Consider the following 25,556-nt stretch of genomic DNA (forward strand, 5'->3'; position numbering starts at 1 on the left):
CCCGACTCCCTGTGACCTACCGACTTCTTGATGTCTAGAAGTTTGGAAAGACATACCCATGTTCCCGCCAGGCCCCAGGCTGGTAAACTTCAGACCCTCTTTTCCTAACTCCTCTGTGCGTGGTTTCCAGTGGAGACCAGATGCTTGGGAGTCAGGGAACTCCAACTTCAGACCTCCTACATCCACTCCCTGCGCAGTGTATGGGCACTTCCCTAGTGCAGGGTAAAGGCAGTCTAGTGCTCCCCATTTCGTCTACCTGGTGACATGGTAAAAAGCAAAGACCCACATCTCTGAGTAACACCCCATTGCATGAATTAACCACATTTTTTTAAATTAATTTTTCTGTTGAGGGTTATCTAGGTTGTTTCTAAGTTTCTACTATGATTAAATCCTCAATGAACATGGGTGAGGAAGTATCCTTGTGGTAGGTTGCAATGTCCGTTAGTATATGCTCAACCGAGAGTGGCAAAGCTGAATCTTAAGGTATATTGATTTCCAACTTTCTGGGAAAATGTCATGTTGGTGTCCATAGTAGCTGTATAAGTTTGCACTCCCGTCAACAATAGAAGAATGTTGCCTTTATTCCATATCTTTGCCAGCACGAGCTCTCCCTTGTGATTTTTGTTCTTAGCCATCCAGATATGTATAAAATGTAATCTCAAAGTAGTTTGATTTGCATTTCCCTGAGGGCTAAGGATATTGAACATCTCTTTAAATGTTCCTTGACATTTAAGTTTCTTCCACTGAGAATTCTGTGTAAATCTATATCTAATTTTTAATTGGATTATTTGTTTTGTTTGGTTTTGATGTCTATTTTCACGAGTTCTTTATATATTTTGGACTTTAGCCCTTTATCCAATGGGGAACTGGTAAAAATCTTTTTCCATTCTGCAAGCAGTCATTTGTGGAATAACTATGTTCTTTGACTTTCAGAAAACTTTTCAGCTTTCTCAGGTCCCATTTACAAATTGAGTTTATTGCTTATATAATTGGTGTTCTGTTTGGGACGCCTTCTATTGTGCCAATGATTTCAAGGCTCTTCCCTACTTTCTCTTCTATCAAGTTCATTGTACCTGGTTTTATATTGAGGTCTTTGATCCACTTGGCTTAGACCTTTGTTCAGAGTGATTGATATATGTGGATCTATTTGTATTTTTCTACATGCAGACACCCAGTTTGACAAGCAGCACCATTTGTTGAAAAGGCTATCTTTTCCCCAAAACATACTTTTTGTTTCTTTAAAAAAAATCTGGTGTCTATAGGTATAAGAATTTATGTCTAGGTCTTCAATTTTATTCCATTGATAAATATGGTTGAGTGTGTGTCAATATGATGCTATCTCTGTAGTAAAACTTGACTACAGAGATGACTATATCTCTGTAGTAAAACTTGAAATAGTGAATGGTGAGATCTTTAACAGTCTTTTAGTTGTTTAGCATTGTTTTTAGCTATTCTGCTTTTGTTTGCTTGCTTGTTTTTGCCTTTTGTTTTTCTATATGAAGTTGAGCATTGTCTCAGAAATATGTAAAGAATTTTGCTAAACTTTTGATGGAGATTGCACTAAATCAGTAGATTGCCTACACACTTTTGCTATATTAATCCTACATATCTATAATCATGAGAGATCTTTCCATTTCCTGATATCTTTTTAATTTCTTTCTTAAAAGACTTGAAGGTTTTATCATACACTTGCTTGGATAGAGGTACCACAAATATTATACATTATTTGAGGCCATTATGAATCATATTGTTTCCTTGATTTCTATCTCAGTCTGTTTGTCATTAGCATAGGACTACTGACTTTTGTAAGTTAATTTTATATCCAGCTACTTTGCTGAGTGTTTATCAGCTGTAAGAATTCCTTGGTAGAAAATTTAGGGTCAATTATATATACTATCATTTCATTTGTAAATAATACTTTGAGTTTCTCCATTTCATCTTTTATCCTGTTGATTTTCTTTGGTTGTCTTAGTGGTCTAGTTAAGAAGTCAAATACTATATTGTGTGTCCATTGTAACCCTAATATCTCCAGGACTTTTATTATGAATGAGGTATTGGTGTTTTGTTTCTTAGTTTCTAATTCCTCACTGAATTTTTGGAGAGTGTGTTGTCAAGTATCTTATGTTGCCTAATTTTCTGTCCTTTTTAACTGGTGTGTTCACTTGGAATTCCTTGGGGGAGGGACAGGGGAGAAGGGTACTTCAGGCTGAGATACTTGGAAGAATTGGGGTAAGGAAGTTTGGTGGAGAAGGTTTTTGTGATATCATATGGATAAAGTCAGAAAAGGAAGGGGGGCATCAGCAGGGTTCCAACTATGGAGGTGGGCATGAGACTTGGGGTGGAGGGACTGGATTTCAAGAGTAGTCTGAAAGCTGTGAGTTTGTCCTGAGCCTACTTGTTACCCCGGAAGGAAGGAGCAGCCCTTGGGTTAGCACTGGGTGCCTGCTGGAGTTTCAGGGTAGGATACAGCCACAAGTTGGGGAGGAAAGTTAGAAGATGATGTTCTGTGGGATTCACAGGAGATGTGGCCTGTGTAGACAGAAGACTGTAGCTGATGTTCTGTTGCAGCCCTGGGTGTGAGACTCGGGGATTGAGTCTGAAGGAACAGAGAAAAAGGAAAGAGTCTGTGAGCAATTTACTTGGTTTTTAGTCAGGCATGGCCTGTGACTATCTAATATTTAATTACTTTAGAGTTAAGGAAGATAACAGATACTAATACAACTAAAATTTTGAATAGATATTATAGAAAAGCATGAATAGTAACTGTTAAGAAAGGAGTTGGTAAAATTGTGAACAAAAGTTGCCTGGAGGAATAGGTTGTGTGAAGCTGGTTGAGTAAATTGAAATCACTGCTGACTGAACCAGGTTTCCTCTGCCTTCACATCAGTTTTTCTCAGGTATGTGGTTACCTTGCTGGTTCATTAGCAAGTTTCTCTTCTGCTATCCATCCTGTAAATGCAGGTGCATGAAAGACAAGGAAGTGGTATGCCTCACATCACAGGCACATAATAAATGAACTCAGGCTGCATTGCTCACTTCACCTGATGTCAAATTTTCTACTTGAGGAAACTTCTTTGGGAAGATGTCCTGAGATTCAAAGGTAAAGTTGAGTCATGCAGGATTAGAAAGAGAAAGGTCACAGTGACTCAGTATTCTATCCTGGTTAGAGGAAGAGGTAAGTGGCCATTCAGACCTCTGAGAAGAAGTTTGACTGCCTGCCACACAGGCTTTGAAATTGATTTTGGAAACCACATATCCTAAGGGTATTTAGGATTAGCTGATTCCCCACCTGAGTAACCTCACTATTTGTAAAACTGAATTATTCTACTTTCAAGAATTTTATGCTGCAAGAGTGAGAGAAATGAAATCATACTACTTTTAAATCAGAAACCATGAGGGAGATATTGGAGGGACAGAGTTTTTATGCTCATCCTTGACGACGGGTCTGATGCAGACGTGTGGATGTATATTAAAACCTAGCATGGAGATAACACACACACTCTCTCTTTCTCTCTCATTCTTTATTCCTGCATTTTGTGGACCAGCAATATTCATTAAACTTATGTTTTTCTGTATTAGCACAGAACAGTTAAAAGCAATAAATACTGACATTTCTCATGTCTGATTTTACAATTTAAATTTCATTGTTAAAAATGATTATTGACTTTTCCCCTTTTGTTGTCAAATTCATATTTCATGAAATGATAACACAGCTATTATGACCCAGCAGCTACTGTGGAATGAGAAGAAGAAACGTTGAACTTTCAGAATAAGCTTCCAATGGTTCATTGACTTTGTCTCACCATGGGAAAAGAAAAAAATCACTTAACCTCCCAGTGTCAGTTTACCCATCTGTGAAATGAGAGGGATAATATTTTTTATGGGGATGTTTTGTAAATTATTCCAAAAATGTGGTAGATAAAATTACTGCAAGCATCGCTAACTTTTCTCTCTGAATTCTTTAAAGAAACAGACAGCATTATTTATATACTTGTTGATAGTCAAAACATCATCTGGGTCCAACCATGTATATTTATTAGCAGTTGAGATTCTTGGAGAGTCACCCCTGGATTGTTCAATTTATGCATATTATTAACACCAGGGGATCCAAGAATAGCACCTTAAAACCATACTAAACTCCATATTCATGAGCTGATAATCCCAGGCAAGGATTCACTCTCTTGTGTCTGAGCTCCTGTTTTCTTGGGCGTGTTTTGTGTTTTGCTCCACTTCACTTTACAAGACTGATAGTTCTCTGTGCTCCCTGCTAGAGGTCATCTCTGAGCGGAAGTCCAGATACACCCCATATGTTTCTTGTTGAATTTCAAGTAAACTATCAAGCAATATATTATTCAGAACTCCAATGTCAAATTCAAATCATCTCAAAGCTTAAAGGGAAGTGCCCTGGGGAGTTGTCATGGTGACTTGAAGGGGTTGGCATGGAGAGAAGGTAAAGCTCCTGATAAAAGATTTTAATACTCTAAAGTCTTAATTATGGAATGTGGTCACGAACCTCTGTGCTCGTGTCATTTAAGACAGGAAAGAAATGTTTCCCTTCAGGCCCTTTTGTCTCTTCTGGTGCCAATCAACAGGCGTCTTAGTAATAAACTTCTTTATGCCAATGGCTCCCATATAACCTCAAGTGGTGCTTGGAATAATGACAGAATCATTACAAAAAAAAAAAGAAAAAAGAAGAAGAGAAAAGAAATACATTTCATGGGTGTGATTAAGCCATCCTAATGTCCTTGAATATGTAAATTATTTTGACTTAATGAACTACCTTGCTCATGTAATAGTATTTTAAACTGGATATAGTACATCCTTTTGCCTCAGAATGTTTGTTATCAGACTTGAAAGAGGTTTTGATCCAAATCAATGCAGAAATGAAATGTATCTATTTTTGCATGCAGTAACTTTGTTTAAATGATTAGAAGTGTACTTGTTAAGTAAATGTATTACAAAGATTGCATTAATAGTTAATATACACATGTGAAATTAGAATACTGCTTGTATACTGATACTACACAAATTGACAATTCTTTTAAGAATTTAAGAAGATGTATTTTCTTGACTATAAAGAAAGATAATTATTACAGAAATGTTGACAAAACAGTCATAAATATCTCCCTGGGTAACAACCATATATGTATGTGCTGTTCTGGAGAAAAGATACAACTATTGATAATCAGGCTGATCACAAACTCCTGCAATGCAGGGCCTCCCTCTTCAGCCTGCAGAGTAGCTAAGACTGCAGGTGCACATGCCACCACAACCAGAACTTTGAAATGTTTCACAGAATATTCTACAGGACAAATATTCTTTATAGAATAGTCACATTTTTTTGCCAACATTTTGTATTTTAGAAAAAGCTCTATAAGTTTTCCCAGTAAAATGAGATTCATTTTTCATTTCCCTTATCATAAATTCACTCTAAAGTTCTAGTTTTTATATATTATGAGGTTTGTTCTACATTATAAAAAGCTACCAGGGAAGAGTTTTATGTGTTTCCTAGGCTCCTGCAGAGAGTTTAACTCGTGCAACATAATTCTCTGTCTTGCCTTCAACAATGACTCCATCTAACACCACAAAACAAATTCTAGGCCAAGGGAAATTAAAGATTTTTATATTACTATTGGAATACATCTTCATGTGTGCCTAAGAGAGATGCATATTCTGAGAAATAGAATAAAATATAAAGAAAATGTAATGGTGTCCCAGTAGGGTGGTCTAATGATTTTAAATTGCTTTTCTATATTTTGTTCTATACAATTTTGGTGGTTTAAGTTTATTTTGAGTAAAGCCTGATGTCCAATGTAGAACGTGGAAATTAATCATTTTATAACTTTCATTTAATCAACATTTTCTTTAATCTCCTTTTAGGAAGCCAAGGGCAGTTTCCACTAACTCAGAATGTCACGGTTGTTGAAGGTGGAACTGCAATTTTGACCTGCAGAGTTGATCAAAATGATAACACCTCCCTCCAGTGGTCAAATCCAGCTCAACAGACTCTGTACTTCGATGACAAGAAAGGTGAATATATTTTCTCAGAAATGTTTTAAACATGTTCTGAAATACCCTAATTATAATGAATTTATTTTCCTAAGATGATTCAAATTATTCCTTTTGATTACTAAACTGCTGCTGCTTGTACTTAAACATGATAAATATTAAATACTTTACTTTGCAAGTCATAAACACCAAAGACAACCTGTGTCAACTTTCTAATAAAATAAACAGCTTCAATTCTATTTGAAAATGCTTTCCCTGCCTGCTTCTCACACTCATCCGAACGCTACATGCTTTCATTTTAGGAGACTTATTGTTTGTAGAGTAAAATTTTTTTCTACTATTGGGTAATATACTGTTATTTTATGATCTTAATTTTACATGTCTAAAGGATGCTTTCATTAGAAAAAGTTTCCTCTTATAGATTTATTATCGGCACTTGGATCAGCAAGAAAAAAATACCATAGAAATGATTTATCTAATAAGGATAACAATAGCCATGTTCCTAAAAAACCAAAAATTCATTAAGAAACTTATTTATGTGCATAGAGGGAAAGATGACTTGGACTTCATTAATTTACTAAAGAGGCTTCTAATTAGATAAAACATAAATTAGGATTTGAATGTTTTGTGGTGAAGAAATCCACACTCTGAAACTCAAGCAAACATCTAATATTATGTCAAGTTTTTAATTCTCCATCCACAATAACAGTAAATAAAAGTAGTGAGTTTATGAAATGTAATAAAGATATGGAAATATTTATAAATAAATTTGCATTATACAAGATAGATAATACGATTTAGATATTACATAATTACTTCTGATATTTAAATGAAATGTTGCGGATAACAATAAGGAAACTTAAAATTAGCTTAACTTAGCTATCCAAATTTTGACCAAACAAACTGTAATAAAGATATCTATTAAAAAAATAAAAGATGTCTATTATATATTTAACATATATGTTTTGTATATTGGTGAGATTTTTCTACCTTTAATGTTATCAATAGAAAATAGCTTTGAAGGTGTTAATTTTTTAATATATAATGAAATAGTTAATGTAATTAGATAAGTTAAAGTGTATCGAACACCTCTTTTTACTAGTCTTTGTGTGAGAATAGATTAATTGTAGTCTCTGCTCTGATACATAGTAGAATAGATGACAAATAAGTAAATGAACAGAATATTTTAGATGGTGCCTTGTGAAAAACCATCAATATGGATTTGAGTCTGTGTTAGTTAAGATTCTATGAAGAGGGGCTTGAAACGTGGGCTCAGAGATTGAGTACTATTCTTCAAAAGAACCCTATCTGAATCCCCAGTGAGACAAATAATGGGATAGACGAGAGGATAACTTGACTTTCGTTTTGAGCAACTACGTCATGTGATTGTGGTGGAAGACGGGTTTAAAATATTTAAGGGCAGGCTATGGAGCAACAGAAACAAAGAATTGTCCCCTCATGGCCTGTGCGTAAAGGTAGACCTGCCTTCCCAACAGGGATGATCAGAATTCCTCTCAACGTTTTCAACAGATTGAATGAGACCCACTCACAAGAGTATATTCCTTTAATAAAACATCTAAAACTTGCAATACTAGTTTCTGAGCAATAGTTTTATGGCAACATGCAAACTTTTGTTTTACCCAATATTTAGGACAATAATTTCTTCCAGTGAGACATGCATTCCAACACAACCAATGAATGACACAAGTGGTGCAGCGTAGTGAAGGCTCCAGGCACCATTCCTTTGCTAATCTTAGTTTTGCTGTCTGAGGTTAGGGTTCTAGGAACTCTTTCCTCACACAGTATGTCTTCATATGGTAATATTGTTATATAATCATACCTTACACTTTATGTTCGTGTACATATCTGGACAAAAGTAAAGTACATTAATTTAGTAATATTTCCTTTTTCCTATTCCTGCTTTGAGTTAAACACTTAGAAGTACATTTTAAAGGTGTGTTATATAGTGTGTGTTTACATATGACTCAGCTGCATGTGTGTGCACTCATGCTTGTATGTGTGCACACGTACACATGTGCATGTGAGGAGCCTGTCTAAAGTCCACAGGATCGCTTCAAGCATCATTGCTCAGGAACACTGCCAAATTATTTTGAGAAATGGTTTCTCAGTGTCCTAGAACACTCAAAGTAGATTAGGCTGGCTGGCTCGTGAGCGGGTGGCATATACTAGGCTCTGCTTCTCCAGAGCCTGCATTACAAGAAGGGTAGCAAAACACTAGATTTTTGGTATTGTTGTTGATGTTAGTGGTGGTGTGCCCTTTTATTTTCTTTTATTTTTTGGTTGTTCATTTTCTTAAAGATGGTTTAGTACTTTATCAATTTAGCCACCTCCCAGACAGTAGTTTTTAAATGTAAAAAATATTATCAAAGAAATATTTGTCATAACCACTAATCATGGATAATTAACATTAAATCTCTCTATTGTTGTTGCTCGATGGTCATACTGTAGAATGCTGGCAAGCACTGCTTTTAAATAGACCCCATACTTCTTCAGGATGAAGAGAAGGTGCTTACATTTGACATTTACAGTTGACAGGTCACATCCTCAGGCACAAAGACAAAAATCTATATTAACTGCCCTGGCCTCCCTTCCTGCGGTTCTATAAGTTATCCTTTACAGAGCATCTAAAACTGGAATTGATTCTGAGTATTTCTAGCTAATGCGTTTTTCCTGTCATAAATAGAGCAAGTTGTAATACAATATCTGCAAAGAGTTGCAAATAGGCAACTCTCATTCTGAGCGATAAACACGCAGTGTGGAAAGCTCAGAGTACACTTACAATAGCTACTTATATGTCCTTGCATCTTTGGACTTTTGTAAAGTATATATTGCACCTGATCACATAAATTCGTGAAGTACATACTTAATTCACTGTTCCTTTCTTAAAGGGACACTGCAAAGACCTAGCTCCCAACCGCCACCCCATTATACTTTGTATAACAGGTTTCTGGCTACTCTATCAATTGAATTACCAACATACTATAGTAAAGACACGTTTGCAGAGAAACTCCTATTTGAAATGCCGTTCAAACATGGTTGTTCCTTCACCTGTTAGTGATTCCGTTTGTATTTGATACCTTATTTGAATGAATACATAGCAGTGATGTTCCTCGAATATATGCATTTAAACATGAAATGTGCTTGAAAAGGTAAACCCTTAAGTGTTTCTATTTGTGAAGATGAAGAATGCAGAAAGGTGTCTCAGTTCTCCATTTAGAATTAGAGAAGAGCTGCTCACGTAGAGTGATGAGCTATAACAAAGCCTGCCTAACATTGGACAGGCGATAATCGCTTAAAAGAGAATGAGAATGGAAATTCCTTGGTGAAGCTCTCTGTCAAATGTGAGGCTCCAGGATCACCTTTAGGGAGGCGCATGCAGGAACTGAGGTTATTGGTTAACATGAAGCTACGCTGGTCACATTTATACTCATAGTTAAATAAAAATAATGATCTATTGTAATAAGTAACTTCCACAGATTATTTGATAGAAACAAGGATAACTTCCACAGATAGAAATAAGATATTCAAAGGCTAAGGAAACTTGTTTCCAAGTTAAGGAGAGGAGTTGAAGGAATTTTTAATCCTGACATTTTTTTGGTTGCAAGTAGAATGTCCACACAGAAAAACTTCAGCACATTTGCCCTTATCTGTTTTTGTTTGATTGTTTGAAACAACTTTTCACATATCCAGGGCTGATCTTCAATTCCTAGTGAAGTTTAGCGATGCCTTGAACTCCTAGTCCTCCTAATTCTTCCTCTCCAGTACAAACAGACATCATCACATCCCAAATTCTTGCATTCATATTTTTGCCACCGACTCCTTCCATAAAGAGCAGATCCTCCTTTCACACTGTTGAAAATAAGACAAAGGGACACATTGTAAGTGTTTCTATAAAGAATAATTACATGATAAGACTTGTCTTGTACCTGGTTTGAACAATTCAGTAGTCTCATACACATATCTGTACTTAGACTCCTTTAAAGTGAATAGATACTTAAAATTCCACTGCCTAAGCACATTCATCACCAAACAAATATTATACAGCTGACAGTTACTCTTTGGAAACATGGTTCTGGAAGTAGATTGTTCCTTACCTGACATAACAACCTTGTTGAATTACAGACACAGGCAGTAGAATATAAAGTTGGAAAGAGTCACATGCCTTTCATAAAATAGGCATTCAGTGTTAAACAAATAAAACTGTGTTGTTGAAATGATAGGCATTGGGTCAGATATGACTTTTGAGCCTAATATTGACTAATAGAAAGTGATTATTGACACCTCTCTAAATCAGGTGATCTGGCTGTTGGATTGGAACCTCATTTTTAATAGGTTCCTATCTGTTTTGTTTACACCTGGAGATAAGAAGTTATTACCCTTTGAAGAAGAACTGCAATTACACTGCCATTCCTTTTTGCATAGCTATAGATAAGTTATTTTGTTTAATATTTAGAAATTTTTAAAAGATTAAATGAAAAATAAAATCAAGAAGAGCGTGCAGGAGCCCACGGGGTTTAGAGAATGCTTGGCGCATGTTGCTAGGCAGCATTTACTTGTTAGAATCCTCCTCCAATTTACACAGAGCTCATCCCCACTGTTCTAAATGGTTGGTGAGCAGGTGGAACCGTGTGGGTATGTAAAGACAGAGAAAATGCGGAGCAGAGGTCATTATAACTCCACAGGAATGTTGTGTGGTATTTGGCAATAGAAATAAAAAAAAATCAATTAGATCATAGTGTCTGTTTCTCTGCAGGCAAAGGATAAAAGAATTGGACAAGCCAAAGCTGATCACTTCATTTTCAGAAAACAGTTCAACCTGTTCCTATTGACAAGTACCTTAGCAAGCATCTCTAGGAGCACACATTGTGCACATTCTACAGTTGCATCTCTATGTGCTTGACTTAACATCATATATAAATGTGAAACACATTGCTCTGTGGAATTTAATTTACCAGACTTTTGATGGGGAGATGGTTTAGCTTGTCCTAAAAGCATAAAGACTGTATATAGTCTAGATCCCCAGTACTCTTGTAACATACCAAGTGTGGAGGCTTCCTAAAATCCTAGTGGGAAGGAGACATAAGAGATCCCTGGACAAAGCAGTCAAATCGACAAGCTCAGGATTCAGTAAGAGACTGTGTTAATAAATAATGCACAGTGATGTAGAAAGATATTGAAGGCAGCCAGTTCATATTCATGTACATGTATTCCTTACATATGCATAAGAATGCATACATACATCAATGCATGTATGCAATACATACTTCCATGCATATAGTTTATGCAAATACACATGCACAAATATTGCCTAAAACTACCATGAGTTTCCCAAAGGAGTGCAAGTAAATATCTCCCAAGAGCAAATCTCCAAATCACTGGTGTTAATTAAGCAACTATTCTGAAGATAATTTTGCATTAATAGTGAGAACAAAGGACAGAGAAGAACATGAATGAGATTTCTAAAACAAGAGTGATAAAAAGAGAAGAAAAATGAGGTGAATTTTAAGTGAAGGTCAACTTCTCATGGTTCCATAGCAATCAATGACCCTTCACAGTGTCTATCTACGCACCTGGTGTCAATCATTTTGACAAGGTATAAAATATTAAAGATGAGCAGAGCAAAGCAGGTATCAAGGTGGACAATATTAAACTTGCCTTTTCTTTCTTTCTAAACACGCAGTCCTTCCATTAGTTCACTGTAATCTACAATTAATATTGTTGTCTTATAAAACAATATATAGAAGTCATGAATCGCCTTCACCACCTTTAACAGTTCTCATTTCTCACTGAATCCTCAACTATAGGTTCAGAAGGCCTTCCCATGATTTTCATAAACAGACCATTCAAGATTTGAAGATTGTGAATAGTAACATTGTGAGGGTTGATTTGTGCAATCACAGCCCTGTAATTTCTTTTGTTTACTCTGTATAATATGCTGTTGTGGAAGATTTTTTTTTTGTTGCCTTTATTTATTGAGTCTTTATCATTTTATTTTTCTGGCAGAAGCCGCAACTTATTCTAGGACACTGCTCCCTAGAAAGCTTCTTTGTAGCTGAGATCTTAGGTGCACCTCACACCTCAACTGACAATAATTTTACAGTAATTAAGAAATCATATAGCAAATAAATACACACATATTGAACAAACGAATCAGGTTTCCATTTGGAAATTAATGTTCCACTTAAGTAAATAGAATGTGAAAACTACATATAGAAAGACAAAATTGCTTATGGAAATCAACAAAGATGAAATACCAAGGTCGTAGCAACAGTGGAAAATGATCTGATCTTTGGGCCTAAAGACCCTTCACTTCTGACTAGGTCCTGCAACAGAGTAGCAAGGGCGCAGTATGTGGAGATGTGTAAGTTATATCTCTCCTTTTTCTGACACTAATATCCTGCTTGTGCCTTCCCTAGGATGAATATAAATGGAAACTATATGCCAAGGCTTCCTGGATATATTAGTACTTTAAGGCAAAGAGCAGCAAAGATAAGCAGAAAGTAACATGCCCAATATGTAATACACACAAATCCATGAAGACATTGTATCATGTTGTGTTCACAACTGCCTTCAGTTTTCTCTGATTCTTTAGAAGGAGAGAGAAGGACCAGTAGCATATTACATTCTGCAAAATTAGTTTCATGTGACTCTATACTCCAGAAAGGTGATCTAGATGTTACACTTCCATTTTTGTTACTGAGGAAGCCATTTGGATTAAACACACAGAAATCATTCAGTTATAGAGTACATAATTATTGCTCTACATATTTATGATGATATAACTTGAGCCCAGCACTTTCAGAAAACTTATCAACATAGTCATGTGTATGCAAAGCTATAACAAGGTCTATACTGAAGATTTGATATTACATGCACATAGGTGAATGCTTCCATTGGGAAAATTTTGGAATTCATTATGATTTTCCATATTTAACATAGCTTTAACTTTATATTTATGTAGAAAAAATTCTATAAAGTCATTTAAAATGTTTTACTTGAAAATTAATATTCTCTGAAAATAAACTTTAATTTTAAGGTATTTTGAATGAGAGTGGGCCATTTGAATTCTTATTACCATTTTGTAGGATATGTAGTTTTAAGTGCTGCATATATATACATATATATTTCTATAGTACAAGTGCATCATAGATGATTCAAAACTCTATGGTATTATATATATGCATATACATATATACATATGTACATATGTGTATGTATGTGTGTGTATGATATTGTTTGCCCTTAAAAGCCATATTGTCATATGTCATCTATATAAGAATAGCAAATTGGATATTAGATAGAAAATAATACTAAGGCCATACATTGTATAGATAGGTAACTAAAATTCTATTATTTGTATAATAAATTTATGCATAGGAAATAAACTTTCTCATGGGAGATATATACTCAACAAGTTCCTCATAAAAGACTCAGTGAAACAGTATTCAGCAAAACCAGAACGGGGAAGTGGGAAGGGGTGGGTGGGAGGACAGGGGAAGAGAAGGGGGCTTACGGGACTTTCGGGGAGTGGGGGGGCTAGAAAAGGGGAAATCATTTGAAATGTAAATAAATTATATCGAATAAAAAAAATTAAAAAAAATATCCTTTCTGATTCTAGGAATATTGATTTATTTTTTTTATTAGGAAGGTTTTTTTTTAACATTGTAATTGTTAAGCATATGCAACATTCCCAGTATAAAGAGTAAGAATTACCACTGAGTAATAATTGGCCAACTGGCATCTTATCATTGTGGGACAACCTATTGATCAAATTCGTAAGAGTGAGAATTGAAGAAAATCTTATGTTTTTGAAAAAGATTTCACAATAACATTGTTAATGTAGTTCTCTTATATTCAGTAAATACAGTACCAGAAATACTAATGAATGATGGATAAATTTCATTCTGTTTATAATAAGATGATTTATATATATATACCTATATATTTTATTTCAGGTAAAACGTACTAAAGTTTTAACTTTTAGTTTGTAGTGTTTTTGATCAGTCTTATTTTCTTAATGATGAAATATAAGAAGGGATATAAAATAAATAATAAAAATAATATATATTATATGATAAGGTTTTGATTTGCCTGTAATGCATTTATACTATGGAAATGTTTCTAATTTTATAAATTTTGATGGACTAAAATTTAAATGTACAACAATATTGTAGACAATTACCACTGCAATTTACTTTTCTATTTTCAAAATTCTAAGAATAGATACATAATCGCTTCTTGGCCTTTTGGCTAAGATCAAGGGTAAGAATAGATATATACTTGGTTGATAATGTATATCTCTATTGTATTTTACACTTTAGGCAGAAGTATGTGGTTATTGATCCAGAGAATATCTACAATTTAAATATTCTATTGTTCAGTGGCAGTCCCATCAGATAGCTCTGTTTGTAAAGTGTATGTAGGGTAACCTTTTCATGATAGAGTAGATTCTTTATGTAAATACTACAGAGTAGACAAGTAAAAAGCGTGTACTTAAAACATTATTGCTTGGATATCCCTGAAATTTCTGCATCTCTTTTGAAACCCAGTAAGGTTCTCATATGTGATATGAGAAACAAAGACCTGAGATCCAAATATAAATGTAAGCAAAAACAAATGCATGATACACAGCTACTGGTTATTGTTGAATTAACTTATAAACATATGAAGCTATAACCGTGTTATGGTTAAACATTCTTAGATATGGTGGCCTCCTTTTTGATTTATCAGCCTTATTTATATTTAGACATTGTTAAAATTCATAAATATTGTTTTCACCCACATTTCTTCTACATAAATATTTACCAATATTCATACAAAATAATAATTTATAATTGATCTGAAAACTATTGTAATGTATTTTAATTTTGAGCATGAAGATTATAGGTTAATAATGATACTTTGCTTTTATTAAATTATTTCTGTAGTCCTAGCAGGATCTTTAACAGGATCCTGGGAATAGCAATGTTTTATTGCTAGAGAATTTATATTAAATTACAGGAAGATAAGTACATCTCAAAATGTTTGTTTTTGTAAGACTTAAGATTCCTGATAGTTTTATTGTTGAATTCTGTGGGAACTGGTGCAGAATTGGACCATTAGCATTAGGATACTAATTGCTTTGAGTCTCCATAGTCTTTATTTCTGTCTTTCAAAATAGTGTTGGTTTGAGAAAAATGTTTTCTTGGCAAATTCATGAAAGTTGAACTTTTGAAGCTCCTGCAAAGAGGGTCTTTCTTTTATTTATGAAAAAGACATGTAGTGAGATTTAGTGGGCTATGTATTTTTCTATTGAGCTTTTGAATTGGCTCATTATTTTTGTTTGTTTGGTTCATGTGGGGGGTAGTTCATTTTGTGTTTGTTATTATTTTCTGCATTGTATTGTGTTTTGTTAGTTTTGTATTCTGTTTGGAGATGAGATCTCATGTAGTTTAGGATGGCCTTTAAATTGGTAAATAACCAATAATGCCCTTGAACTCCTGGTCTGCTTCCATTTCACAAATGCAGCCACTGTAGTTCTGAAACACCACACTTGCTAAATGAGCTCATGGTGTGCTGGCTGTGAGTCAAGCAGGGAAACACTCTGAAATAGATGCTAAGTGTCTTGGAAGGAACGTTGAGCTACTGAGTCCACAACAGAGTGCACAAAGAGGTAGTAGAGGCAGTCAATGTCCCGGAATCGTCTGGACATGGGTCTTTGACAGACAGTGAGGAATTAGAACTGTAGGAGGGTGTAAGAAGTGCAACACTCTAAAATATTGCCATGTAGTTCGGAATGCCATAGAGAGAGAATCAACATTGAAGAAAGACGAAAGATCAGAAGCAATGAAACTCTTTATGTACCTGTTAACCCTCCCACCCTCCCCGCAAATATCTGGTAAAAGACAAATTTTATTGAGATCACAGATACTATAAGGAAGTTGATGAGAACTGTGTGAATTCCCTGCGTTTGTGAAAGTAGACTGACTATATCACATGGGAGCAAACCTCACTATCTGATGTGTAGAATAAAAAAGTAAGGAATAGAGGAGGGAACATATATGATTTTTGTAGCTTTAGCTTAAATATCTGAAAAACAAAAAAAAATTCATCAGAGAAGGAGATCTGGACTTAAGATCTAAGAAGACACAGTTGTGACTGTTACATCTGAATGTATCAAAAATGCAGGGAGAGTCAAATAGCATCATAAGAGACTAATATAATCAAAAATCTTTTAGACTAAATAAATAATATCTGGATTCACAGTTTTGACAGTTCTAGGTAGTGCGTTTTGCCAAGTTGGCACTATCCAGAGACATCTGAGTAAAACGAGAATTGTATCATTAAGTATTGCCCAAATCTGAGTGGCTATGGCCATGTCTTTGAAGAATTGCCTTGATTGTTGATTGACGTGGGAAGGCCCGGCCCACTGTATGTGGTAATACTCCTGGGCTGATTCTTAGTGGCTGTATAAGAAAGTTGGCAGCGAATGATTCAGAGTGAGCAAGCCAGTACACAGCATTCCGCTGTAGTTCTTGCTCCAGGATCCTGCCTTCAGGGTCCCACCTTGAGCTCCTGCCCTAACTTCCCTCAATGGATTTTAATCTGGAAGGGTAACGTGAAATAAACCTTTCTCCCTGAACTGCTTTTAGTCATAATCTTAAACACAGTAACAAAAATAAAGGTGAAATTACAAGCAACTTCAAGTGGAGCAGTTTTTTGAATCTTCTGGACTTAAGTTCTAAGAAGACACAGTTACATCTACTCTATTAAGACTATTAAGACTATTCTTGCGATGGCGATGAAAAGTTCCAGAAATGCTTAGCATTCTTATTTTTCCTTTGATTGCTGTGTGTCTTAGAAGGCACATAATAACAATAATCACTCAGTGCAGCTGTAGTTCTCTGCATATATCATGCTTTTCCTATCTTTCATATTCTTTCTTAATATTCCTCTGTGGGTTTCCCATCCTCCAGATCTGTGACAGAATACTTAAACCTGTTTTTAGTTAGGGTGTGCATCAGCCCTTAACACGCACTTTTAATGCCTCTGATTGGAATACAGAGATGCCTTAGTATACACCTTTAATCCCAAAGAATGACGGTAAAGTTACTTTGTTGAAGGAAGTAGCCCTGTTTGAAAGTGATGTTTAACTGAGTGGCAGACAAAATGATGAATCAGAGCAAGATTTGACCGAATAGATTATGTCTAACTATGAGGAGAATAGAAAGGCAATGGGAGCTACTTAATGAAGATACACACACACACACACACACACACACACACACACTCACTCACACACACACAGGAAGGAGGACAATGGTACAGTACAGGAACACAGGAGAGTAAATGGAGAGGAGCTCAGTAGAGTTGAGAGGGAGATTAGAGTAGCACAGAGATGGGGAAGGATGCAGTCTTACTGAGACAGATTAAAGGGAGAACAAGCTAGACACAGGTAAAAGCAAAATGAGCAAGAGAATGGGAATGGACCATAAGATGAGAAAAGATTGCTAGAGTTAGCTTGAGGCCACACAGAGCAATTCAGAGGCTGAAAGAAAAGCCAGATTGAATAAATCACCTGGAAGTGGAGATTGAGCCCAAATACTTTAGTTGGACCAGCCAGCTACAGTTCAGAAAACAAAAACAAAAACAAAAACAAAAACAAAAAAAACCTAGGAACAGGTGAGTTTATTCAGGAGCAAGTCTCAGATGCTAATAGCATTCTGACCTAGATTAGATTGTACCGAGGTTAGACACATTCCCCCATTAGACCTAGGTTAGCAGAGAGAGGCTGTAAGCTTCTGAGAAAACACAGAAGGAGAATAAGAATTACATCGACACAGATCTTTTATAACAGAACAGGAAACCTTTCCTTTCTGTACCTTTAGAGGTAGCAAGGACTGCAACTGGAGGTTTAAATGTAGGGGGTGATGCAGCTCTTAATATTCCTATACAGGTTTCTGTTACAGGATACTTCAACCTCTTTCTCGTTAGGGTGTGGCTCAGCCCTTAATCCCTGTGGTTGCAGCACAGACATGCCCTTTAATCTCAAATGGTGAAGGTAAAGGTACTTTGTAGATGGAAGCAGCCGTGTTTGAAAGTGATGTCTTTCAGTAAAGAGACATCACATTTCTCCTCAGTTTGACCCAGCCTCTGAGAAGGAAACAGAAAAGAGGAAGGCTGTTTATTTTTTCATGCACAGGGAGTGTCTTGCATAGTTTATATACAACTTGATGTTGTATCAAGGACAGCTTTTACCTTCTTACTCTCATATGAACAGAAGCCTAGTTATATCTGCAATAATGACCATGACACATAACCTCAGAAAGGAAGCTTTCTCTTTCCTTTTGATTTATGTACATTGATATGTGACCTTCATGTGTGTCTGTAGGAGGGAGTCAGATCCACTCTCATTTGAGTTACAGACAGTTGTGATATCCACATGGGGACTAAGAAGAGCAGTCAATGCCCTTAACCACTGAGCCATCTCTCTGGCTCCGAAACTTTTTCAAATCTCTATGAATCATTGAGAGACATAGATTGTTCTCTGAAGCACAAAATATGTTCATAATCATAAGTGAAATGACTTGTTCGATAACCAAATAAAGGCATGCTAAAATAAGTCACACCACTTCATTATTAGTTTCTACATGTGCAAAATCAAGGCTACTTACCAAGAATAATATAATGAGCTATTATTACGCTTAGAGTAAACAATAAGTTATCAGATAGTAATTATTTATATTCCAATGGTTTAAATTTTAGTGTGATATATGTGTTACTTTTTTGCTTGTTAATGTATCTAAATTATTTGGATTGACAACATTTGTGGCAGGATGTCAGGAAGTAAGTTTTGAGTTAAGTTATTGCTATATCATATTAATAGCAGTTATAGCAGAAAAATGAGTCTCAGACAAGTGCATCAGCAGAAATGGAAGAAGAGATTTTGAAGCAATTTCAGCATGCTTAAGTTCTCATTTTAAACTTTTATACAAAATGAGGCAAATTTTGATACATTTTCAAACTTCATCTTCAATCTGGTGTTAGTAGCCATTTCCAGTATTTATCCTATAAACGTGTAAGGAAATGCAGTTTTGTATGAAAGGAACCAATTCAAGATTCATAGATTTCTTCATGAATGCATATCTTTTATAAGAAAACAAAGTTCAAAGTATCTTAGTATCCTTCCAGGATAATACATTGCAAATGGATAACAAAATAAATGTACCGAATTTACAGATATCCTATGATAAATAATTATCAAAATTTTTTAATCCTAAGCTTCTAAATGTTTTTGTGCTTTGATCCTACCATTGCAAAAGGCACTGCATAGTTTTCTTGAAAAAGTAATTAAGATTTTTGAAGATACCAAATATATCAGAATATAAGAAAGTTGCAAGTCTACATATATAACTGTAAAAAATGAGCTGGTAGGCATCTGATTATAAACAGCTTCGAAAATTAATATGCAGTTATACTTTGTTTTAAGTCTACTTTGTAGCAAAAGTAAATAAAGAGAAAGCTTGGACTGAAAAACTAGACAATCTTGTGTAAAATTATCCTATAGCTAAGGTTTTACACTTAGAAAAAGATACAAATATACAATTATAATAAGTAGTTCCTATCAGAAAGACTAACAAACTGTTAGACAGTCATAAGTCTGTATGGAAAAAACTTCTAGCAAATTGGAATCATCAACTCAAAATTGGAAGAGGATTTTGAGAGTGAGTTTAAAGAGATGGCAGAACAATTTGCAGTAGTTTCAGTCAGAGCTGGAAGAGTTCTATGCATTTCATTCTTACGCTCCCGTCTGACTCTTTTTCATCTAACAGAATATACTGGGAAATAACAACTGGTATATTTGAGTTAAGAGGGGCTTAACAATCTTTAATGCAGAGTATTCACAATGGTGGAATTGTTACATCCACTTCCATATATGGATACCAAAGGAAAGGGAAAGGAACTGAGTAACTGATGTGACCCTACAATGTCTGAGGTAGTGAAATGGTATGACACTAGGAGGTATGAGCAAGGAACGTGATCCTGAACTCACAACCATTGTCAATCACTTTATCAGTGGAGCGTATCAGGAGACTCTTATTCATTGTCCATCTGTCTGAAACTGACTCCAGGATATAAGGTAAGGAGCTATTGGAAGAAATTCCCTTTGTTGTCAGCCTGTCGGATTATGGGGTAAACCACAAAAAAAAAAAACAAAAAAAAAACAAAAAAAAAAAACAAAAAAAAAACAAAAAAAAAACTGTACTGAAAATGGTATGATGTATTTCAACCAAGATGAGTAACAAGCTTGTTTACAGAATCATTTTAAAGGATTGTCTATAGTCTTATAGTCATTCTATTTCACTTTCCTAGAGTAAGTTTTAGGTTACTGCATATAGACATTAGTCCCTAAGTCAATTATTGAAACTTGAATTCACTGATATATATGTGTGTGTGTGTGTATGTGTGTGTGAGTGAGATATGTGTGTGTGTCTGTGTGTATGTGTGAGATGTGTGTGTGTGTGTGCGTGTGTGTGTAAGGTATTAAAACCAATTTCCATTGAGAACTATTTTAATTAACAATTGCTATGCTCCACAATTTTGGTAATATATTTTGCAAGTAAAATAATATAGCTAAGATTAGTTTTGCAACCATAGTATCATGACAGCATAATTACTGACCTCTTTATTATCACATTCTTACAGAAATTCAGAATAATTATCAAAACCTTTCTCAAACTATGTGACTCATTTGTTAGATTTTTTTTTCAAGTACATTATCAATCACTTTCCTTGGAGCATTGTACAATGCCAATGAGTTAATTATTGGATTTGCGTAATTATTGGCAAGCTTACCCTGCTTTCTGCAAAGTGCTGCCACTGTACTTTGTATTTAATGAACAAATGCTCTTAGACTTAATCATTACTTTGTATTCTGCTTCTGCTAAAATAACCACAAATCACATGTTCACATTTCAGTCATTACAACAACAACAATGAAATGAATAGTTTTTCCTGATTGTAGGATTTTATGATTCTTTTTGTTCTGAGCATTTTTTAAATAATATTTATTCTTTCACGGTTAGCAAAATGCAAATTATAAGGATTGTTTTAAAAAAGCAAAGTTGTTAAGAAGTGAAATACTTCCTGTTTCTTGAATAGCACAATAAGAGATTTCCCCTACAGTTTGAAAACGAGACTCAAAAATGGAAGGAAAGAGGGGAGGCAAAGAATAAACATTTTTCTTTGAATTGAACCACAGGGAATTTGTGGAAGATTTACAGCCGTGGTGGCTCATTAATTACTCAGATGGTAGGAAGACATTCTCAGTGTGGGCTCTACTCTCCTAATGAAAAAGACGATCAACCCGCCTCAAAACGAATATTAAAAGTTTTATTTTTTAAAAATAGGGAACTCTGTTTAACCCATTTGGAGAACTGGGTCTCTATGTGAAATTTGCAAGCACTTTTCAAAGAATATCACTACAATTACCAATCAAGGGGAACTGTAACACAATGTTATATTTTGATTGCATAATAAGTGTAGTTAGGATCCATTGACATCTTCATAATCCAGAGATTATGAGAAAAATATAATTTCACTAAAATACCCAAATTGACCTTATAATGGAAGGTCATAAATTCAAGCTATAAACTTGATCAAGGACACTTTAAAAAAAATTAGTACTTCTATTTCCAATGACTGTAAAAAGAGGGTCTAAAGGAATTCACAATAGGTTTTATTGGAATCATTTAATATTGAATAAAATCACACAGTTATGTAAATGAATAATCATTTTTTGGAAAATACAATATGAAAATGTGTGACCATTGAAAGTGGATAGCCCTCCAGCAGTTCTTGTGGAAATTGTAATCGCTTGCAAATGTTGAAGTGGGTGGTAAATTGGGAGAAAATTATTAAGGCTGTGTAAATTCTAGTGCATTTTGTAAAATATGAATTTTATTATCTTTTTAGTCCACACAGTAATATATATGGACTGTAGTGTAGTGTGTAGTGGGCCATGATCTCTATTATTAACATACTTTCTTTAGTAACACATAATTTGATAAGGAAGTTAAAGCATAGTTATGCAACTGAGTCTCAGTAAATTTAGCTAGGGAAATTACGTTTTTTATAGACATAGTCATTCTTATATATTTTTAAAACATTATTTTATTTTGTAGGATCAGACTAACAACTTCTAATGAAACAAATGCTAAGAAATTTTGACGTATTTGTTTAAAAGTACACTTTTCTTGTGATTTATTTTATCCTTAGTGGTTTCAAAATATAATGTTGTACTGTATTTTTCCAAAATGTATTTAATCCAAGGTATAAGCATTCATATGTTGCTGATGGACATTTTTAAAACAACAAAGACAAGGAACATTCACACACACACACACACACACACACACACACACGTGTGTGTGTCTGTGTTTGAATGTGTGTTTGTGTGTATATATAACAGTGATCTAGTAGTGAGATATATTTGGGAATATAAAGGAGTATAAATATAGAAAACCTACTTTCTACACTTCAATACAATTTCAACAGTAATTGAAATTTAGTAATTTAGATTATAGTAGGGTATTTAAATTGTTTTCTGATTCTGTGTTGAACATCTACTTTCTAGGTATAATAATATTAATACATAATCATTGTTTGGTCCTATAGACCCAAGTTCCAGGTATCTTTTAGTTATACCTCCTTAAAAACACATGGCATACTGAATTAGCTAGTAACGAAACGTCCAGTAGTGTCTCATGAGAAAATTTTGATACTTCTTGTTTAATTCTTGCATATGTTTTAGGAGAAAAATATATTATTCTGTATACACAGTGATGGAATGTATACTCAGCAAACATTGGCATTACTATACACTGGGTTGAGAAATCATGAGTGGTATCTTGTTCAATCTCTTCAATTTGGATTAAGTAGATCCCCTTTTATACTGTTTCATCATTGGTTATTAAAATCTAAGAAATGGAAAATTCCAGAAACAAACTATGAGCTTCAAATCCCATGCCTTTATAAGTAGCATAGGGAAATTTTACTTTCCATGCTTTTTCCCAGAACAGTCACTCCTTTGTCCACTGTGGCCATGTGGACATCTATCAGTGGACAGTTAACACAATTCACTTATCACAAATGTTACTCCACATCTCTTTATCTCTAGTTCTGCCTGTTGGTTCAGTCATTTGCTATGGAAAAGAGGTATGGTGGTAGAGCACTTGAAATGTATCCTACGTTTCAGAGATCACTATAGATACAATCTTAGAGAAGTTAAGCAAATTCTTAACAATTACAAGCTCATAAAGGTTAACTGGAATTATTAGCTGGAACCTAATTAAATTAGCTAAGGAATTCAAATTACCCTTGTAGGTATTTAGTATTGAGAACCCTGAGAATATGCTTGACACATGTCTACACGTTTGAAAGTTGTTGAAACTTCTCAAGATAGTCTTTTAATGTTTTCATGTCCCTATGGTAATATTAAGATTAGGATTAAGAATATGTTTAACTTTTTTTTAAAATACAGAGTACTAATAGTTCACTTGGGAAGCATGTAGAAAGCAATGAACAATTTAATATTTTGTTTAAGTTTTTGTTTTCTTGACAGCCCTTTCCTTTTTTAAAAAACTAATTTATTCTCTCATACATTATATCCCACCTGCAGATTCTGCTCCCACTTCTCCTCCTAGCTCCTTCTCTCAACTCCTCCCTCCCCTCCTCCAACTTTCTTCCCAATGCACTCCTTCTGTTTCCCTTCAGAATAGGGCAGTCTCCCAGGGATAGCAACCGAACATAGCATACTAAGTTGCAATTAGATTAGGCAACTCCCCTAATATTTAGGCCGGACAGACAATCCAATAAATGACTCAGTTTTTAAGAGCACTGGCTGCCCTTCCAGAGGTTCTGAGTTTGATTCCCAGCAACCACATTGTGGTAAGCTTTTAACTTCTTAAATATTGTCAAACATTTAGAGAACAGTTAACAAATAAATGTAAGTGATTTAAAAAAATATCTTCCTCTCCCTGTAACTCTAATGGTTTAGCAGGATCTACCATTTCTTTTTCCTTGAATACTTGTGATAAATATTGCAGTCGTTGTATTTTGAAGGGATAAAACGATTTAAAATGTGTTCTTTCTACATTCTGCAATATGTGAGCAATCACTAAATATAACAATGGTTTCAATTTTATTTGTTTTGTAAACTCGTTGGCCTTGAGTTGATCAGTGTTTATTCTAAGGTCAAGGGAAATAATCAAGACCACCTACAGGTAGAGCATAGAGGGCATTTTTCATTTAGGAACTTTTGAGAAGCTGGGCCTGGTGCTGCGAACCTGTAAGCTAATCAGAATTACAAAACTTCTCATTTCAAATTCTCAGCAAAATTTGCCTCTCTGGTTAGTCAACTTTATCAGAAAGAATCATGAAACTTTCTGTCCCTTTGCTTTGTTACTGATATTTTTCCCAGCGTATCCCACGTACCTTGCCATTTATTGATTTTCCTAGGAAAGAAATTTGCAATTTAATCCCCAAAGTGAATTACAGAGACTCTACTTTCGTTCATAATGCATATCACTATAAAAGTAACTTATTCCCAGAGTCAGGATACAGATTTGTTGCTATGGTCCCATTCACTCTCACACCTTAAACTATCTTGCCTTATTTTAATTAGGTCTTTTGTTGTTCCCTTAGATTTTCTGCAGGTACTGTATTTCTATTTAATTCCCAGTTATAAAATATTGTATGTGTTTACCATGAAAAAAACATATCTTTTTTAGTGTTATTCATACTGACATTCCAAATGCCATAACTGAAGGCAAATTATCAGCTGGTGTTGTCTTGTAGCAACGGGACTACAGCATATTGATAACACCTGGGATTGTGTGATCACTTATTTAAAGAGATTTCAAAGGTTTTATTGTTGTTGTTGGTGTCATTCTTATTGTGATTGTCTTGTTTGTTTGTTTAGTTTGCTTTGGTTTGGTTTGTTGGTTTGGTTTTTCCTGGGACAGTGACATGGTCATTAATAATCAAATAAGTCCAGTAGGTATGATTGTACAAATGACCATTTGCTACCGATACAGATGAATCTACTCTCATGGAAGAAATATATTGTGAATACATGAGGCTTCAAGTTCTGATTTTCCTACCTTCTGCTGACTGTTAACAATAATTAGAGACTTTTAAAGGCAAACTAAGCAAGACCTATCAGGTCATGCACCTTTATGAAGAGTCTGTAGTAGAGGTCAGGATTAATTTAGTTGCTTTAAAATGTAGAAATTACTCTCTATGTCTGGGAGCGGTGTGTGGCACCAGTTAACTATATGATAAAAAAGGGGCCTTGAATTTCACTGTATGTGTGTGACATAAAGGATATCTATTTGGAAAAACTTAATGGGCCTGGAATACAGGGTAATAGAAACTGAATTGGAGTAATTTATGTTGTGCACTGAAGGAGATGGCCAGAGAATCTTCAAAGAACATTCCTTCTGCATGATTCAAAATGAATAATCACGTGAAAGCTGTCTTTCTAT

At 34.8% G+C, this 25,556-nt stretch overlaps 1 protein-coding gene across 1 annotated transcript in view; it reads left to right on the forward strand.

Annotated features, from left to right (window-relative positions):
• The first annotated feature begins 401 nt into the window (after nt 1-401).
• The window catches only part of Cadm2 (cell adhesion molecule 2), a 224,970-nt gene continuing 199,815 nt past the window's right edge, over nt 402-25,556 (forward strand). The window contains exons 1-2 of the mRNA XM_052159105.1: nt 402-405; nt 5,881-6,030. Coding sequence (XP_052015065.1) covers nt 402-405; nt 5,881-6,030 — 154 coding nt within the window. The remainder of the gene's footprint in view (nt 406-5,880; nt 6,031-25,556) is intronic.

This window comes from Apodemus sylvaticus, chromosome 15 (assembly GCF_947179515.1).
Source record: "Apodemus sylvaticus chromosome 15, mApoSyl1.1, whole genome shotgun sequence".
Taxonomy (NCBI): Eukaryota; Metazoa; Chordata; class Mammalia; order Rodentia; family Muridae; genus Apodemus; species Apodemus sylvaticus.